Raw genomic sequence first — 12,779 nt, forward strand, 5'->3', positions numbered from 1 at the left:
TACAGTTTCAGACTAACACGGCTACCCCTCTGATACTTTTCATTAGTGTTTCTTCTTAAGGATGAGCCCTCTAATGTTGCAGGGCTGGGGAGAAGTGGGTGTTTGAGTGCCATGAGTAAGGATTTGTTTATGAATTGCATTTAGGCTCAATAACCAGAACTAAAACTCAACAAGTGCAGCACACAATAAATTCTACTTAGCAAAAAAAAAGGTAACATTTCAGATGTCTGATGTGTGAAACACCATTTTACTTGTTTACAGACTGATCCAGTTGATTATGTGGAAAGCCTTTGTGAAAATATGCAGTTGTTTCAGAAAGAGGACTTTTTGACAGGAGATCAGCTTTTGTTTGAATACAAACCTAATGTAAGTAGCACTGTAGCTCTGAACATGTATATTTGAAGTGTACAAGTTTGGGAAATTCAGACATATTGGAATGGGTTTTTTAGATTACTTGCATCACTTCTGTAATGAAAAAAAATTTAGAAAGCAGATTGCTTGGTTAAGAGTAGATGTGTAATCTTTTTGTCTTCTAGATTTTCAGAGTAATTTTAAATTTTACAGCTTGACAGACACAGCTAAAGTTGCATTTGAACTCGGATATTGGTTTATCTTTGTAGGTCATTGCTGATGCCCTTAACCAGCTCTGCCCTCAGAGAGCCAACCTGTTTCTGCTGTCTGCTGCCAATGAAGGAAAATGTCACCTGAAGGAGAAATGGTTTGGGACACAGTACAGTGAGGAAGGTAAAATGACCCTTTGAAGTGTCTGAGGTCACAGAGCCTATTAAACAGGGTGGCAATACTGCATGCAAGTACACAGGAGTGGGAGGATGATTTCTCAACTGTGATCTTGACTTTATTATGAGTCAGTAGAGGCTTAGGTGCTTTGTCCCATTCTATAGCTACTCTTTTCTGTCTGTAGCATTGGCTGAGTCCCCTTCTCTACGCCTGATAGGCAGGTCCTTTTGTTACAGGGTCTTTTTTGGGAGGTGGAGAGTCATGGTGAGTCTTCAAATTCCCCAAGTCAGTACTGAATAGAGATTAAAACTTACATAATGAAGGCTAAGACAATATGTTTTTGGTAACATGTGATGTTAATGCACACAGCTTTGTGTTTAAAGAATGACTATTAGTTTATAAGTTTGCTTAAAGTGAGGTTTGAGCAGAGGCTTAAGTGGAGGCTGGGAAGATGAGCCAAATGGCATCAGGAAAGGAGAACCCAGTCTTTGTGCAGACAGGCATGGAGGCAAACATCTAAAGGAAAGAATTATTATTTGAAGGGTCTGCAGCTAGATAGCTTATCTGCTTTTAATTTAATGTTTTTCACAGATATTGACAAATACTGGAGTGATTTATGGGCCAGTGACTTTCAGTTAAATGAGGACTTGCACCTACCTGAAGAAAATAAATATATAGGTGAGTGAGAGACCTTGTATCTAGTGGACTCTGTCATTTTTCTCTTCCCTGACATTCCCTTTGAGGATAGGGGTTTTCCTAGGACATGGTCTATGTTTTCCTTTTTTATGAATGTTTAGTTTTTAAATAAACTGTTTCCACTGGAATAGATAGAAAATATGGAAACATTTGTTTCTGAATTTTTATTAGACTTTTATAAGTTTAAATTTTTGGCCAAATTTGACCTGACAATGCCTCTTTAAAATACTCCTTAGTACAAGGACCAGGTAACCAAGCAGAGCTGCCATGGTGTACTCGTGAATCGCTTGCATATAGCTATAAACAATGGTACCTGGATTACTGAGAGAGCAATGTTAGGTTATTCCCTGCTCTTCTGGGGGGAAAACACAGACCCTTAAATAACATCTGGATCTGTTAATAGAAGCAAAAAAACCAAAAAAACTTCTCTTGAACAGGCTATAAAAGGCCTCCTCTCTGGACAGTGCAATGACCCATCCATACTTCACCAAAGGGAAGTGTGCAACTGAATGTACTATAGTGACATGAGAGAGGCGAGCAGCCTGCTTACAGTTTTGAAACCTGCACACTTGTGTTAATGGCTGTAGAATTGAGATACAGTAACCCACATATTCTGTTTCTACATTAGCCACTGACTTTGCTCTGAAAGCACCTGATTGCCCGGAGTCGGAATATCCTGTCAAAATACTAAGCACACAACAAGGCTGTCTGTGGTACAGGAAGGATGATAAATTCAAAATTCCCAAAGGTAATGCCTATTAACTGATATATTACACACAATGTGCAAAGCAAAACTTTTCATATGCAATAGTAGGCATCTAAAATAGTCCTAGAAATTTATTTAGAGTTAGGACTTGTAGCTTCATTTTAATCTGATTTCCAAACAGCACTGAGCATCACTCCAGTTGCCATTGCACTTATAAACCCCCCTTTTGTGTTTAGCTCCTTGTTTAGGTGGCTTCGGGTTGGAGCTTGGTGATCAGATTTTTGGCTAGGGAGTTATAATCCTTCACTACATAGTTCTTTTTTTTCCTAGCTAGTTGTTCAAAAATCTTGCTTCTGCTCCTCTTCCCTGTCATTCCTAGTTTCAGTTGGTGTTGCTGCCTGGGATTTAGAATGTGAAGTCTTGAGGACATCCATTCCTCATTTGGACTGTTGTTTCATTGGATTTTGCCTGACTATTGTTTATACGCCTGCTTGAAGTGATGGTTAATAAATTCTAGGTGCCACTTGCTTACATTTGGCTTAGTAATTGTGGTAGTCCCTAGAGGCCCTAATCAAAGTGACTGGGTTCCATTGTGCGAGGCACTACACGTACATATCCGCACAACCCAAAAAGAGCGTTCCAGCCCAAGAGTTTACAGTTGAGGTAACTGATTCAAGTGTGGCTGAGGGAGTCAGAGCCAGCCCCAGCCCACCCTGTAAGGTAAGTGCCCCCCAACCCCGGCCTCTGGGGTAGCAGCAGCACCCGGGGCTCTGGGAGCTATTTAAAGGGCCCGGGGCTCCCCTGCTTCTACTGCCCCGGCCCTGTAAATAGCTGCCAGAGCCCTGGAGTAGTGGGCGGGGCGGTAGAAGCAGCAGGAGCCCCAGACTTTTTAAATAGCCCCCAGAGCCCCGCAGCCCTACCCCAGGGCTCCAGCAGTGGGGCTCTGGTGGCAATTTAAAGGGCCTGGGGCTCCAGCCCCTGCTGGGAGCCCCAGGCCCTTTAAATTGCCCCCTGGGGAAGCCGGGCCGCCCCGGTACGGCAAACTGGCTCTTGCCGGTATGCCGTACCGGGTTGTACCGGCTTACTTTCACCTCTGTTTAAAGGGTAAGTGGGGACGGAAGGGAACTACTTTGGTGATTCAATACAGATAAAAATGTTGTCTCAGCTGAACAAGCATTTACACATGGGGTTCAAATAAAATAACTGACAGGAAACAGCAAATGGGGTGAAGGAAAAACCAGTTAATGGTTAAAGCTGCGTGTGTTTCTGTAGTTGCTCATTTATGGGTTGTTGTTTTTTTTCCAGCTTATATACGTTTCCATCTGATATCTCCACTGATACAGCAGTCTGCAGAGAAGTAAGAATTACCTTTCTCATGCTTATTTTGCAGAGCAGTTAAAATTCCTATACGGGGTTAAAAACAACCTCCCCCCGCCCCCAATTAACTTGAAGATAGAACATAACAATTGGGTTTCCTCTTTCATGTTCTTTACAGTTCAGTAGTTTTGGGGGAAGGGGAGAAGTGTTTGTGTAGGAGAAGGGAAGTGTGTAAGACTCTTGGTACAGTTTTCCCATGGTGAAGGGCAGGCAAAATGAGTGACACAATAGTACAGTAACTCCTCGCTTAACATTGTAGTTCTGTTCCTGAAAAATGGTACTTTAAGCGAAACAATGTTAAGCGAATCCAATTTCCCCATAAGAATTAATGTAAATGGGGGGGGAAGGGGAGGGTTAGGTTCCAGGGAAACTTTTATTGCCAGACAAGACTATATTTGTTTATACACACAGTAAAAGTTTTAAACAAACAGTTTTAATACTGTACACAGCAATGATGATTGTGAAGCTTGGTTGAGGTGGTGGAGGATGGGATATTTCCCAGGGAATGCTTTACTGCTAAATGATGAACTAGCACTCGGCTGAGCCCTCAAGGGTTAACTCGCTGTTGTTAATGTACCCTCACACTACAGGGCAGCAGGAATGGAGGGAGGAGAGACAGCATGCCAGAGAGACAGAGACACTGTGTGTGTGTGTGTGTGTGTGTGTGTGTGTGTGTGTGTGTGAGAGAGAGAGACGCATTTATGTCTTGAAAGTACGCTGACAAAACACATCTTTCAAAACCGAAAAGACACAGTCTTGAGCCCTGGTGTGTGTGTGTGTCTGCGCCCCCCCCCACCCTCCCGCTCTATGGAGATGGGTTACAGGAGCGGGGAGAGAGAGACATGCACATGGCAGTGGGGAGAGGGACAGCGGAACTGCCCGGCAATTGATTGCCTCCTGGGCGGCTGCTGCACAGGGAACTTAGGGGGGCTGTCGGTCCATCCTGGTTCCAAGCCCCCACCAGCTAGCTCCAACGGGCTGCTCTTTTTGCGAGCAGTGGACAAAGCAGGCGGCTGCCAAACAACGTTATAAGGGAGCATTGCACAACTTTAAATGAGCATGTTCTCTAACATTGATCAGCAATGTAACAACGAAACACTGTTAACCAAGATGACTTAAGTGAGGAGTTACTGTAGCAATGCATCTGCTAGAACAGAATGTTTCTGCAAAGGCTTTGTGCTGAAAAGAGTTGCCTGTTGTAGACACTATAGCCAACAACTTGGGGAAAAGTGTGTAGGTGAGGGGGAAAGCGATTTGAGAGCACCAGTTGGAGAGCTATAATATGTGAGCACATTACACAGACTTTGGATTACAATTCAGCATATGCACCTCGTCCTCCCATTCATGGCACCCCTACTAGCCCCGAGGTCTATCAGTTGTAACAAACAGTATAGTGACTTTATCATAAGACCACTAAGGAGCTGCAAGGGGGGAGTGGGTTTTTTTAATATCTTTGTAAAACTATTTTTCTGCAGGACTTACTAGGGAAAATACTGGTCTGAACGTTTAACCAGAAGCAGTTTGGTTCTAATTCTCTATGGCACTTAGAATTTTTAACTGGCTTAAAAGGACTTTTACTTAAAGTAATAAGATCTTTTTATACCTATTAAATCCTAATCATAGCAACTTCCACTTCAAATAAAGCTGTCTCTCTCAAATTCCTTGAGTATATTTTCTGTGTTAACACCCCAATATTCAACAAACGCACTTTACTATTAGCTGATGTTGCTTGAAATATATATTCTTTATTCTAGTTGGATTTTAAACCACATATAGTAGAGGAACGGGGTTGCTTGTGTACCATCCTGATGTGCCTTGTAAAGTGAATAACTTCTCCTTTCTCATCTGATGCAAAAGTATTTTAATTAATGCCAAAATGACCTCTAGATAGCCCTGTTTTTTTTGAATAGAGCGAGAGAGTCACAGCCCTGTGTTTGTAGACTTCTACATTACCCAGGACTAAATTTCTTGCAGAATACAAGTCTGTTTTTTAAATTGGGTTTTGTGATCTTTAGCTATCTAGTGAAATAATTCTTTAGGACACGTCAGCGTATACCCTCAGACCCACTGACTTTATGGTGGTTTGTGTTTTTCTCTTCCTTTTTGGTTCCCACTTTTACCCCTTTCTCCATGCAGTGTGGTGCTTTTTGATACTTTTGTAAACATCCTCACCCACAACCTTGCTGAACCAGCATACGAAGCTGATGTTGCTCAACTGGAATACAAACTGGTAGCTGGAGAGCATGGTTTGGTCATTCGAGTGAAAGGATTCAATCATAAACTACCGGTGAGTACTAGCAGTATTTTTTTTCTCTACTATGAGTTAACCAGCAATTTGCTGGATATCATTTTCTAAACTATTCACAGCTCTGTCCTTAAATATTGGTGTCTGTTAGTGGCCTTGCAACCCATTAATGGGTTTGTATACAGTGTTTTTAAAAAAAAAAAAGTCTTCCTGCTGAGATGCTCATAAATCTGCAAGAGCAGAGAGAGAGTGTGTAAGTTTCCAGGTCTGCAGGAAGGCATAGTGACAGGGATTGATGCTGGTGGGAGTGCAGTGGGGAATCATGCCCAGATGAAATGGAGGAGATGTTCAAGAAAGCTGGGTGTGGAACAGTGTTCCAGAGGTGATCAGACAAATTCAGTCTGGCCATCTTCAGGGGAAACTGCAAAATACATTCCTATTTGATTGTCATTCTAGTTATGGAGGAAGAAACTTTCTCAAAATCAACTGACTCCTCTTATTCCTCCTCCCAAAACTAAAAAAAATACCATAAAATGCCCGATCCCAAACAAAGCTTTTGATAAAAGGAGAAGAGCTAGAGACTTGTGAAGTCCAGTAGGGACTTTGATATTGTTGGTGTATTTTACGTAGAAGGCACTCAGATATTATGGTGATGGGTAGCAATACAATAACCTAACACAGATCTATCTCTGTTAACACTCTGCCTTTCGTCCTCTCTCTCCACCCAAAATGACTATTTTTAGTAAGGAAGGTTTCCTGGTCTCACATGTTCAACTGTATTTCCTGTGTCTCAAATTACCTCATATAGTAATTTTCTTGTTGGGATGTTTTCACTAAGAAACGCCCAGCACTATTCAGTTGTGGAGATATTGAAGCAGCTGCAGGTGTTTCTAAATAAACTTTTGAACATTGCTTTCCAATATGCACTTCGCTTAGCCATAGATAAAGTTACTCTGAGACTTCCACTATAAAATACAGTTTTCATGTGCTTGGAACAGTTTTCAAAACCTCTCCTTTTGGGCAGCAACTTTCCATGCTTTTGTGGATTTATTTAAAGTGACAAAAAATTGGTATATAGGGGCGGCGGGAGGGTTAGGCAGAATACAATGCAGAAAAAGTCTTCTTTTTTTCCTGTTTGAATTACTATTTACATTTTTGCTCATCTGTAAGCCAGAAATAGTTGAACAAAACAGACTTGCATGCGTACTGGCTCATTGTCTGTGAGAATAGTATTCTAGATACATTTGCAGCAGAAGGTGGAATTAAGATAAAACTAAGCAATTACAAACCACTTCTGGGCATGCTTGGTTGGGATCTGATTTTATTAGAGGTTAACAAATTCTTACCCCACACCACCCTCCTTCCCCCCTGCTGGCTTACTTAGGACATGGCAGCCTCAAATGAGGCTGATGAGGGAGAGTAAGGGCTTATCTGCACTACCACTATTACTGGGTCAGGGGACTTGGTTACAACACTGTTAAAACTTGTAGGTTAGACTTAACAAGGTGAAAGCCTTGGACAGTTCAAATTGCACCTGGGTCCTTTGACTTGATTACAGTTGTATATATGGGGCCAAAGTGTGTCCTTTGAAATATACACAATAAAATCTTCAACATGAGGGAGAAGGAAAACCATGGGTGTGGAGAGAATTGAGGCTCTGATCTGTACTGCGGTCTGCATTTTTTTTACACGTTCTCAGCTTCCATTAATATACATCATTTTTAAAAGGCTCTCTCCTCACCCCCCCCCCCCCCCCCCCCCCATTGAGGAGATACAGTAGTCAAAATAAACAAATGTTCTACTTTATTAAAGGAGACCTGCAAAGGAGGGTTAATAGATTTGTGCATGCATGCAACAGGATTTGTTTGTGCTTGTCCTTTATTTTAGAAATATCAGGAATACCAAGTCTTGTCCTCCCTGTATTTGGGGGACTTCTGGGGGGATCAGAGAACTGGAATGGGGGCTTTTGCAGCCCTCCATTGAAGGGGCATGGTTGTTGAATCTTTCACAAGGAGAGATTTTTTTCCAAATGTTTAAAATGCCTAATAATCAAAACAGACCCTGGAGATTTAAACAGTCTGACTGAATACCCTTTCCCTTCTGACTTGCTCAGGTATTTTGTGACATCCTCCTACTAATTCTCTAGTTGTCCAAAAAATAGAGAAGGTTCTGACTTTCTAATATAGAAAAAAATGTCTAGAATTCACATTCATCCTCTTTGGCAAATGTTCTCCTATTTGGTAAAAATAGCTTAGAAAACATTTTATTTTTCTTTCCAGCTGCTGTTTCAGCTCATCATTGACCACCTGTCTGACTTCAGTTTTACTCCAGCGGTTTTTGAGATGATAACAGAGCAGCTAAAAAAGACCTATTTTAACATTCTTATCAAACCAGAGACCCTGGCCAAGTGAGTGTCTGTGTGGAGATTAAATGTGGATGGGCTTTCTCTGGTTTAAGTGGAGGTATAGGTAGAGTTTTCTCTGCTTTAATTATGTTATCATGCAGCTGCAGGAGTTCCCTGTTAACAAGGATAAATTACTGTGCAGTATTCTGCATGGTCAGTGAATGAAATGAATTTTGGCATCCTCAAGAATAGAGCACGGAACTTAAATGGTAACTTTCTGCTTTATAAGTGCTGGTGCAGCTGATTACATAACAAAGCAGAGGTATTTTTTTTCATTCATATAAGGGAGTGTGTATTGAGTAAATTACAAACCCACAAAAATCAGCATTAAACTCTTGTCATGCTATCTAATAATCAAGAGAGGATGGCTTGAGTGGAGGAGAGATGTAATTTGAGACCAGTAGAATCAGGCCAATCAGAGCTAATTTTACATACTAATATTAAAGGAAGTTGCAAATCTATTTCACAGTGGTGAGAGGGGTTTGTAAAAAGCCTCAGCTGACCAGAGCAGAAGTTAAAAAGAATTCTTCATAAAGCTCATGGATTAATCTGACACCACTTTTATAAAAAGGCACATTTAATACACTTGTACAGGTATATGCCTGACATCATCATTTGAATTAAGAAGGGGGCAGGGGGGTAAACCTCTGATTTTAATCTCCCCCAAACTAAATAATTTCTGATTTTCTGAAAGCTGCAGTGAAGACCAGTTTGGATTCTCTAAAGTGTTTTTGTCTGCTCATAATAACCAATATAGTTGTTATCCTTTAAGATGAGACAGAAGTGAGTAGGAAAATACCCATCTCAGAAAGAAGATACAGTTATTGTCTGACATTACCTTAGAGACCACAGTTTACTGTACGTTAATTTTATTCCGCAAGCGAGAAACATAACTGTTAACTGGGAATCATGTTTAATGTCTAAAACTGCCTCTAAAATCATATAAGCCTTGTACCTCCTGTTCCAAAACACAAATGATGCACTTTGTAGAGACAAAACTCATCCCTTTCCTGGGGTTTGGCTTTATTAATTAAAGGAATTAGTAATAAGATTGCTCAGTCCATGCCCTCAGTCTGCTCTCGGACCAAAGAATCCTGTGTCAGTACAGCTCAGTGCAGAAGCCTGCCTCTTCCCTCTCCTTCCAGCTTGATATTGCTGGCTGATGGAAGGGGGGGCAGGGCTGGCTTCAGCCCTTTTTGGCAGGGCCCTGTAATAACCATCTTGTCCTGATTCAGTGTGAGGCTTGCCAGCCCCAGCACATTGGATGCTCTTTAATAAATGAAGATGTTTCTTTATTGATTTTTTTTTCTTCATACAGCTAATTTGATGGTGTAACATAACTATCACAGGCTAAAGCCTGAGCCCGGCAGGCTACACAGCAATGAAACAGTCCTGTAGCCTGATCCCTGTGAGCCCAAGTTGGCTGGCACAGGCCAGCTGTGAGTATCTAGTTGCTGTGTAGAGATACCTAGCTTGTCACAGCTAAATACAAGATCTAACCGATAGTTTAGCATAAGTAGTTGGCACATATTCTAAGGGACTATTTAAGCTGAAGTGGGCTGGTAACACTCCTATAGTCATAGGACAAAAATGGGGGGGAAGTTAGTGGGTTACAGATTGTTGTTAAGCCATAAATCCAGTGTCTTTATTAAGACCATGGTTTTTAATGTCTAGCAAAATTATGAATTTAAGTTCCCAGGCTTGTCTTTTGAAAGTGTTGTGCAGGTTTTCTTTGAGGATGAGAACTGATAGGTTAGAAATAGAATCATTGCTTTGTGAAAAGAGTTCACCTACTGGTGATATTGTCTTTTATCATTTTCCTACGTGAATTCATTTGAGAGCATAGTGATTTGTCTGGTTTCACCCACATAGTTGTTGGGGGCATTTACTGCACTGGATGATGTACACCACATGTTGTGATAACACGCGTGTAAGACGGGACCCATGGATCTTTAAAGGTGTGTTGTGGGGGGTGTTGATCATTGTTGCAGTGGAGATATGTCTGCAGGTTTTGCATCTGTTCTGGCAGCGTCTGATGCTGCTTTGATTTGGTGTGTCCTGGTCCATGGGGAACTTACTTCTGATGATGTGTGTTTGGGGGAGGCGGGGGAGGTTTGAAGGCAAAAGAGGGAGTTCAGGAAAGATTTTTTCAGGATGGGGTCCCCATCAGATGTGGATGTAGTTGTTTGATACCCCATATGAGTCCCAGTTTGGGGTGGTAGGTGACAACTCAGGGTGTGAGGTCAAAGGAGATTCAATTTCTGTATTTAAGAGGGTTCTCAGGTATTTGGGTGGCTCGTTCCATGATGCAGTCTGTTTCTCGGGGGGAATGTCCTTGTTTAATGAAGGCAGTTTTAAATTTAAGGCAGCAGTTCTCAAATTACGGGTCGGGACCCCAAAGTGGATCACGACCCTATTTTAATGGGGTCACGAAGGCTGACATTTGACTTGCCGGGGCCGAGGGCTAAAGCTGAAACCTGAATGTTTTAGCCCTGGTGTCGGGGTTCACGCTTCCGCTTTGGCCCTGGGGGGCGGGGCTCAGGCAGGCTCGGGCTTTGGTCCCCCTCTTCTGGGGTCATGGAGTAATTTTTGTTGTCAGAAGGGGGTCGCAGTGCAATGAAGTTTGAGAATCCCTGCATTAAGGTGTATATCCCGGATTTTCTCCTTGGAGCATATTCTGGGGTATCTCAGTGCCTGGCTGTATATAACAGACTTCTTGATGTGTTTGGGGTGGTAACTGAATCTGTGAAGGTAGGTGTGGTGATTTGTGGGTTTCTTGTAAATTGTTGTCTATAGGGTTCCATTGTTGAAGCTGATCCAGATGTCCAGGAAGTTGATGCTAGTGTGGGAGTGTTCCAGAGAGAGTTTAATGGACGGATGGTGGTGGTTGAAGTGGTGGTGTAAATTTGTGAGGGAGTTTGTTGTCCGTGTGGAGAAACACAATGAAATTTCGATCTCAGGTATATCATTGGTTTTGTGGGTTGTCTCCAAAAATTCTTCAATCTATAACCCACTTTTGGTCCTATGACTACAGGGGTGTTAATGGGCCACTTGACCTTGAATGTTCCCTTAGAATACATGCTAACTACTTATGCTAAACTATCTGTTAGACCTTGTATGAAGCTGTGACACTCTGAGTACCTTTCTCAGATCTGAGGAAGAGCTCTGTAGCTTGAAGGCTTTTCTCTCTCTCTCTGTTGGTCCAATAAAAGATATTACCTCACCCACCATGTCTCTCTAATATCCTGGGACTGACACGAAGACAACAACACTGCATACTACTTTTATTTAATAGCTTATATTACCACATGCAGCAGCTCTGCTTCTGACAGATCATGTTGTGAACCACTTAGAGCTGTTCGAGTAATATGTTAAAACTCCTGCAGTGGGGAAAAAACCAGACCTATATCAGTGACCTAGAGAAGAAAGAGTAGTCTGCACATCACAACACACCTCAACAAATGCTGTTTAAAGAGGTTATTGTGGGAAGCAGGCTTTAAATCTTTTCCCCAAGGACAGCCCAAAGCAGTTGGGCTGCAGAGATCCCAGGTTACCTGAGGCATTTTGGAGCTGAAGCAGGGCTGAAGTCCCAGGGCAGACTGATCAGTACTTGATATTTCTAGTTAGGATTAGCTGAAATTTTGCTTGTCACAGATCTTGGGTTTAAGAAGTTAAGGGTTCTAAATCACTGGTGGATAACGTATTTTGAATTAAATAACTTTTTCTCTTGTTACAGAAATGTGCGTCTTTTAATTTTGGAGCATGGCAGATGGTCTATGATAGATAAATATGAGACATTAATGAAGGGCCTTTCCATCGAGTCTCTCTCATCCTTTGTTAAGGCTTTCAAATCTCAGCTCTATGTGGAGGGTCTTGTACAAGGAAACTTCACAAGCAGAGTGAGTACCAACTTCCGCAGCTGAAGCATAAATTCTTGAATTTAGAAAGTGATTAAACACGTTTGGCACAAACCCTGTTTCACCAGCCTATGGCTTTGTCTGTACTGGCAGTTTTGGGGATCTCTCACATAGGTGCAGCTTCCCTGTTAACACCATGGGACAGCTAATGTAGAACTGGCCACTGGTGATTTTATCCCTGTGTTGTCTAAACGAACTCAGTCATTTTTTAAACTCCAGGTATCGATGACATGGTGATTTAAACACTTCAGTGCTGGTGCACCTGTGGAAGAGTTCCCTAAAGCTGTCAGTGCAGATACAGCCTGTGTGTGACAGGATGTCATACTGTGTCTCTAGGGCCCAATACTACTATTGTTACTCTCTCACAACTGCTATTGAAGTCCAGTGAGGACTGTCTGATCCAGCCATAGGCCTGACCTAGTCTAATGGGCTTTTTAAAACTTGGATACAGCAGGGTTTGTCCCCATCCATGCAGTGTCACAAACGGGTGGCCACTGAGGAACAAACTTGCAGTCTTCACTTTGTACCCATCAGTTTATCCTTAGTCTGTTGAGCCTTTTGGGAAATTCACTAGTGTATTGGTGGGGATGGGGATCCTTGTAAGGACAAACATAGCCATGTGGGCTGATGGATTGTAGGGGAAGCTGAGGTTTAACCATGGTTCTTAGGGAGTCTCTGTTCGCAGTGTATTTTGCG

The 12,779-nt window shown here is 42.1% G+C and overlaps 1 protein-coding gene across 1 annotated transcript in view; it reads left to right on the forward strand.

The window, feature by feature from the left end:
• LOC112104311 (nardilysin) overlaps positions 1 to 12,779 on the forward strand; it is a 47,958-nt gene that overhangs the window by 27,379 nt on the left and 7,800 nt on the right. The window contains exons 15-22 of the mRNA XM_024196544.2: positions 262 to 366; positions 621 to 744; positions 1,330 to 1,416; positions 2,063 to 2,182; positions 3,446 to 3,497; positions 5,654 to 5,804; positions 8,042 to 8,169; positions 11,903 to 12,065. Of these exons, the coding sequence (XP_024052312.1) occupies positions 262 to 366; positions 621 to 744; positions 1,330 to 1,416; positions 2,063 to 2,182; positions 3,446 to 3,497; positions 5,654 to 5,804; positions 8,042 to 8,169; positions 11,903 to 12,065 (930 nt within the window). The remainder of the gene's footprint in view (positions 1 to 261; positions 367 to 620; positions 745 to 1,329; positions 1,417 to 2,062; positions 2,183 to 3,445; positions 3,498 to 5,653; positions 5,805 to 8,041; positions 8,170 to 11,902; positions 12,066 to 12,779) is intronic.

This window comes from Terrapene carolina, unplaced genomic scaffold (assembly GCF_002925995.2).
Source record: "Terrapene carolina triunguis isolate 2854851 unplaced genomic scaffold, T_m_triunguis-2.0 Scaffold103, whole genome shotgun sequence".
Taxonomy (NCBI): domain Eukaryota; kingdom Metazoa; phylum Chordata; order Testudines; family Emydidae; genus Terrapene; species Terrapene triunguis.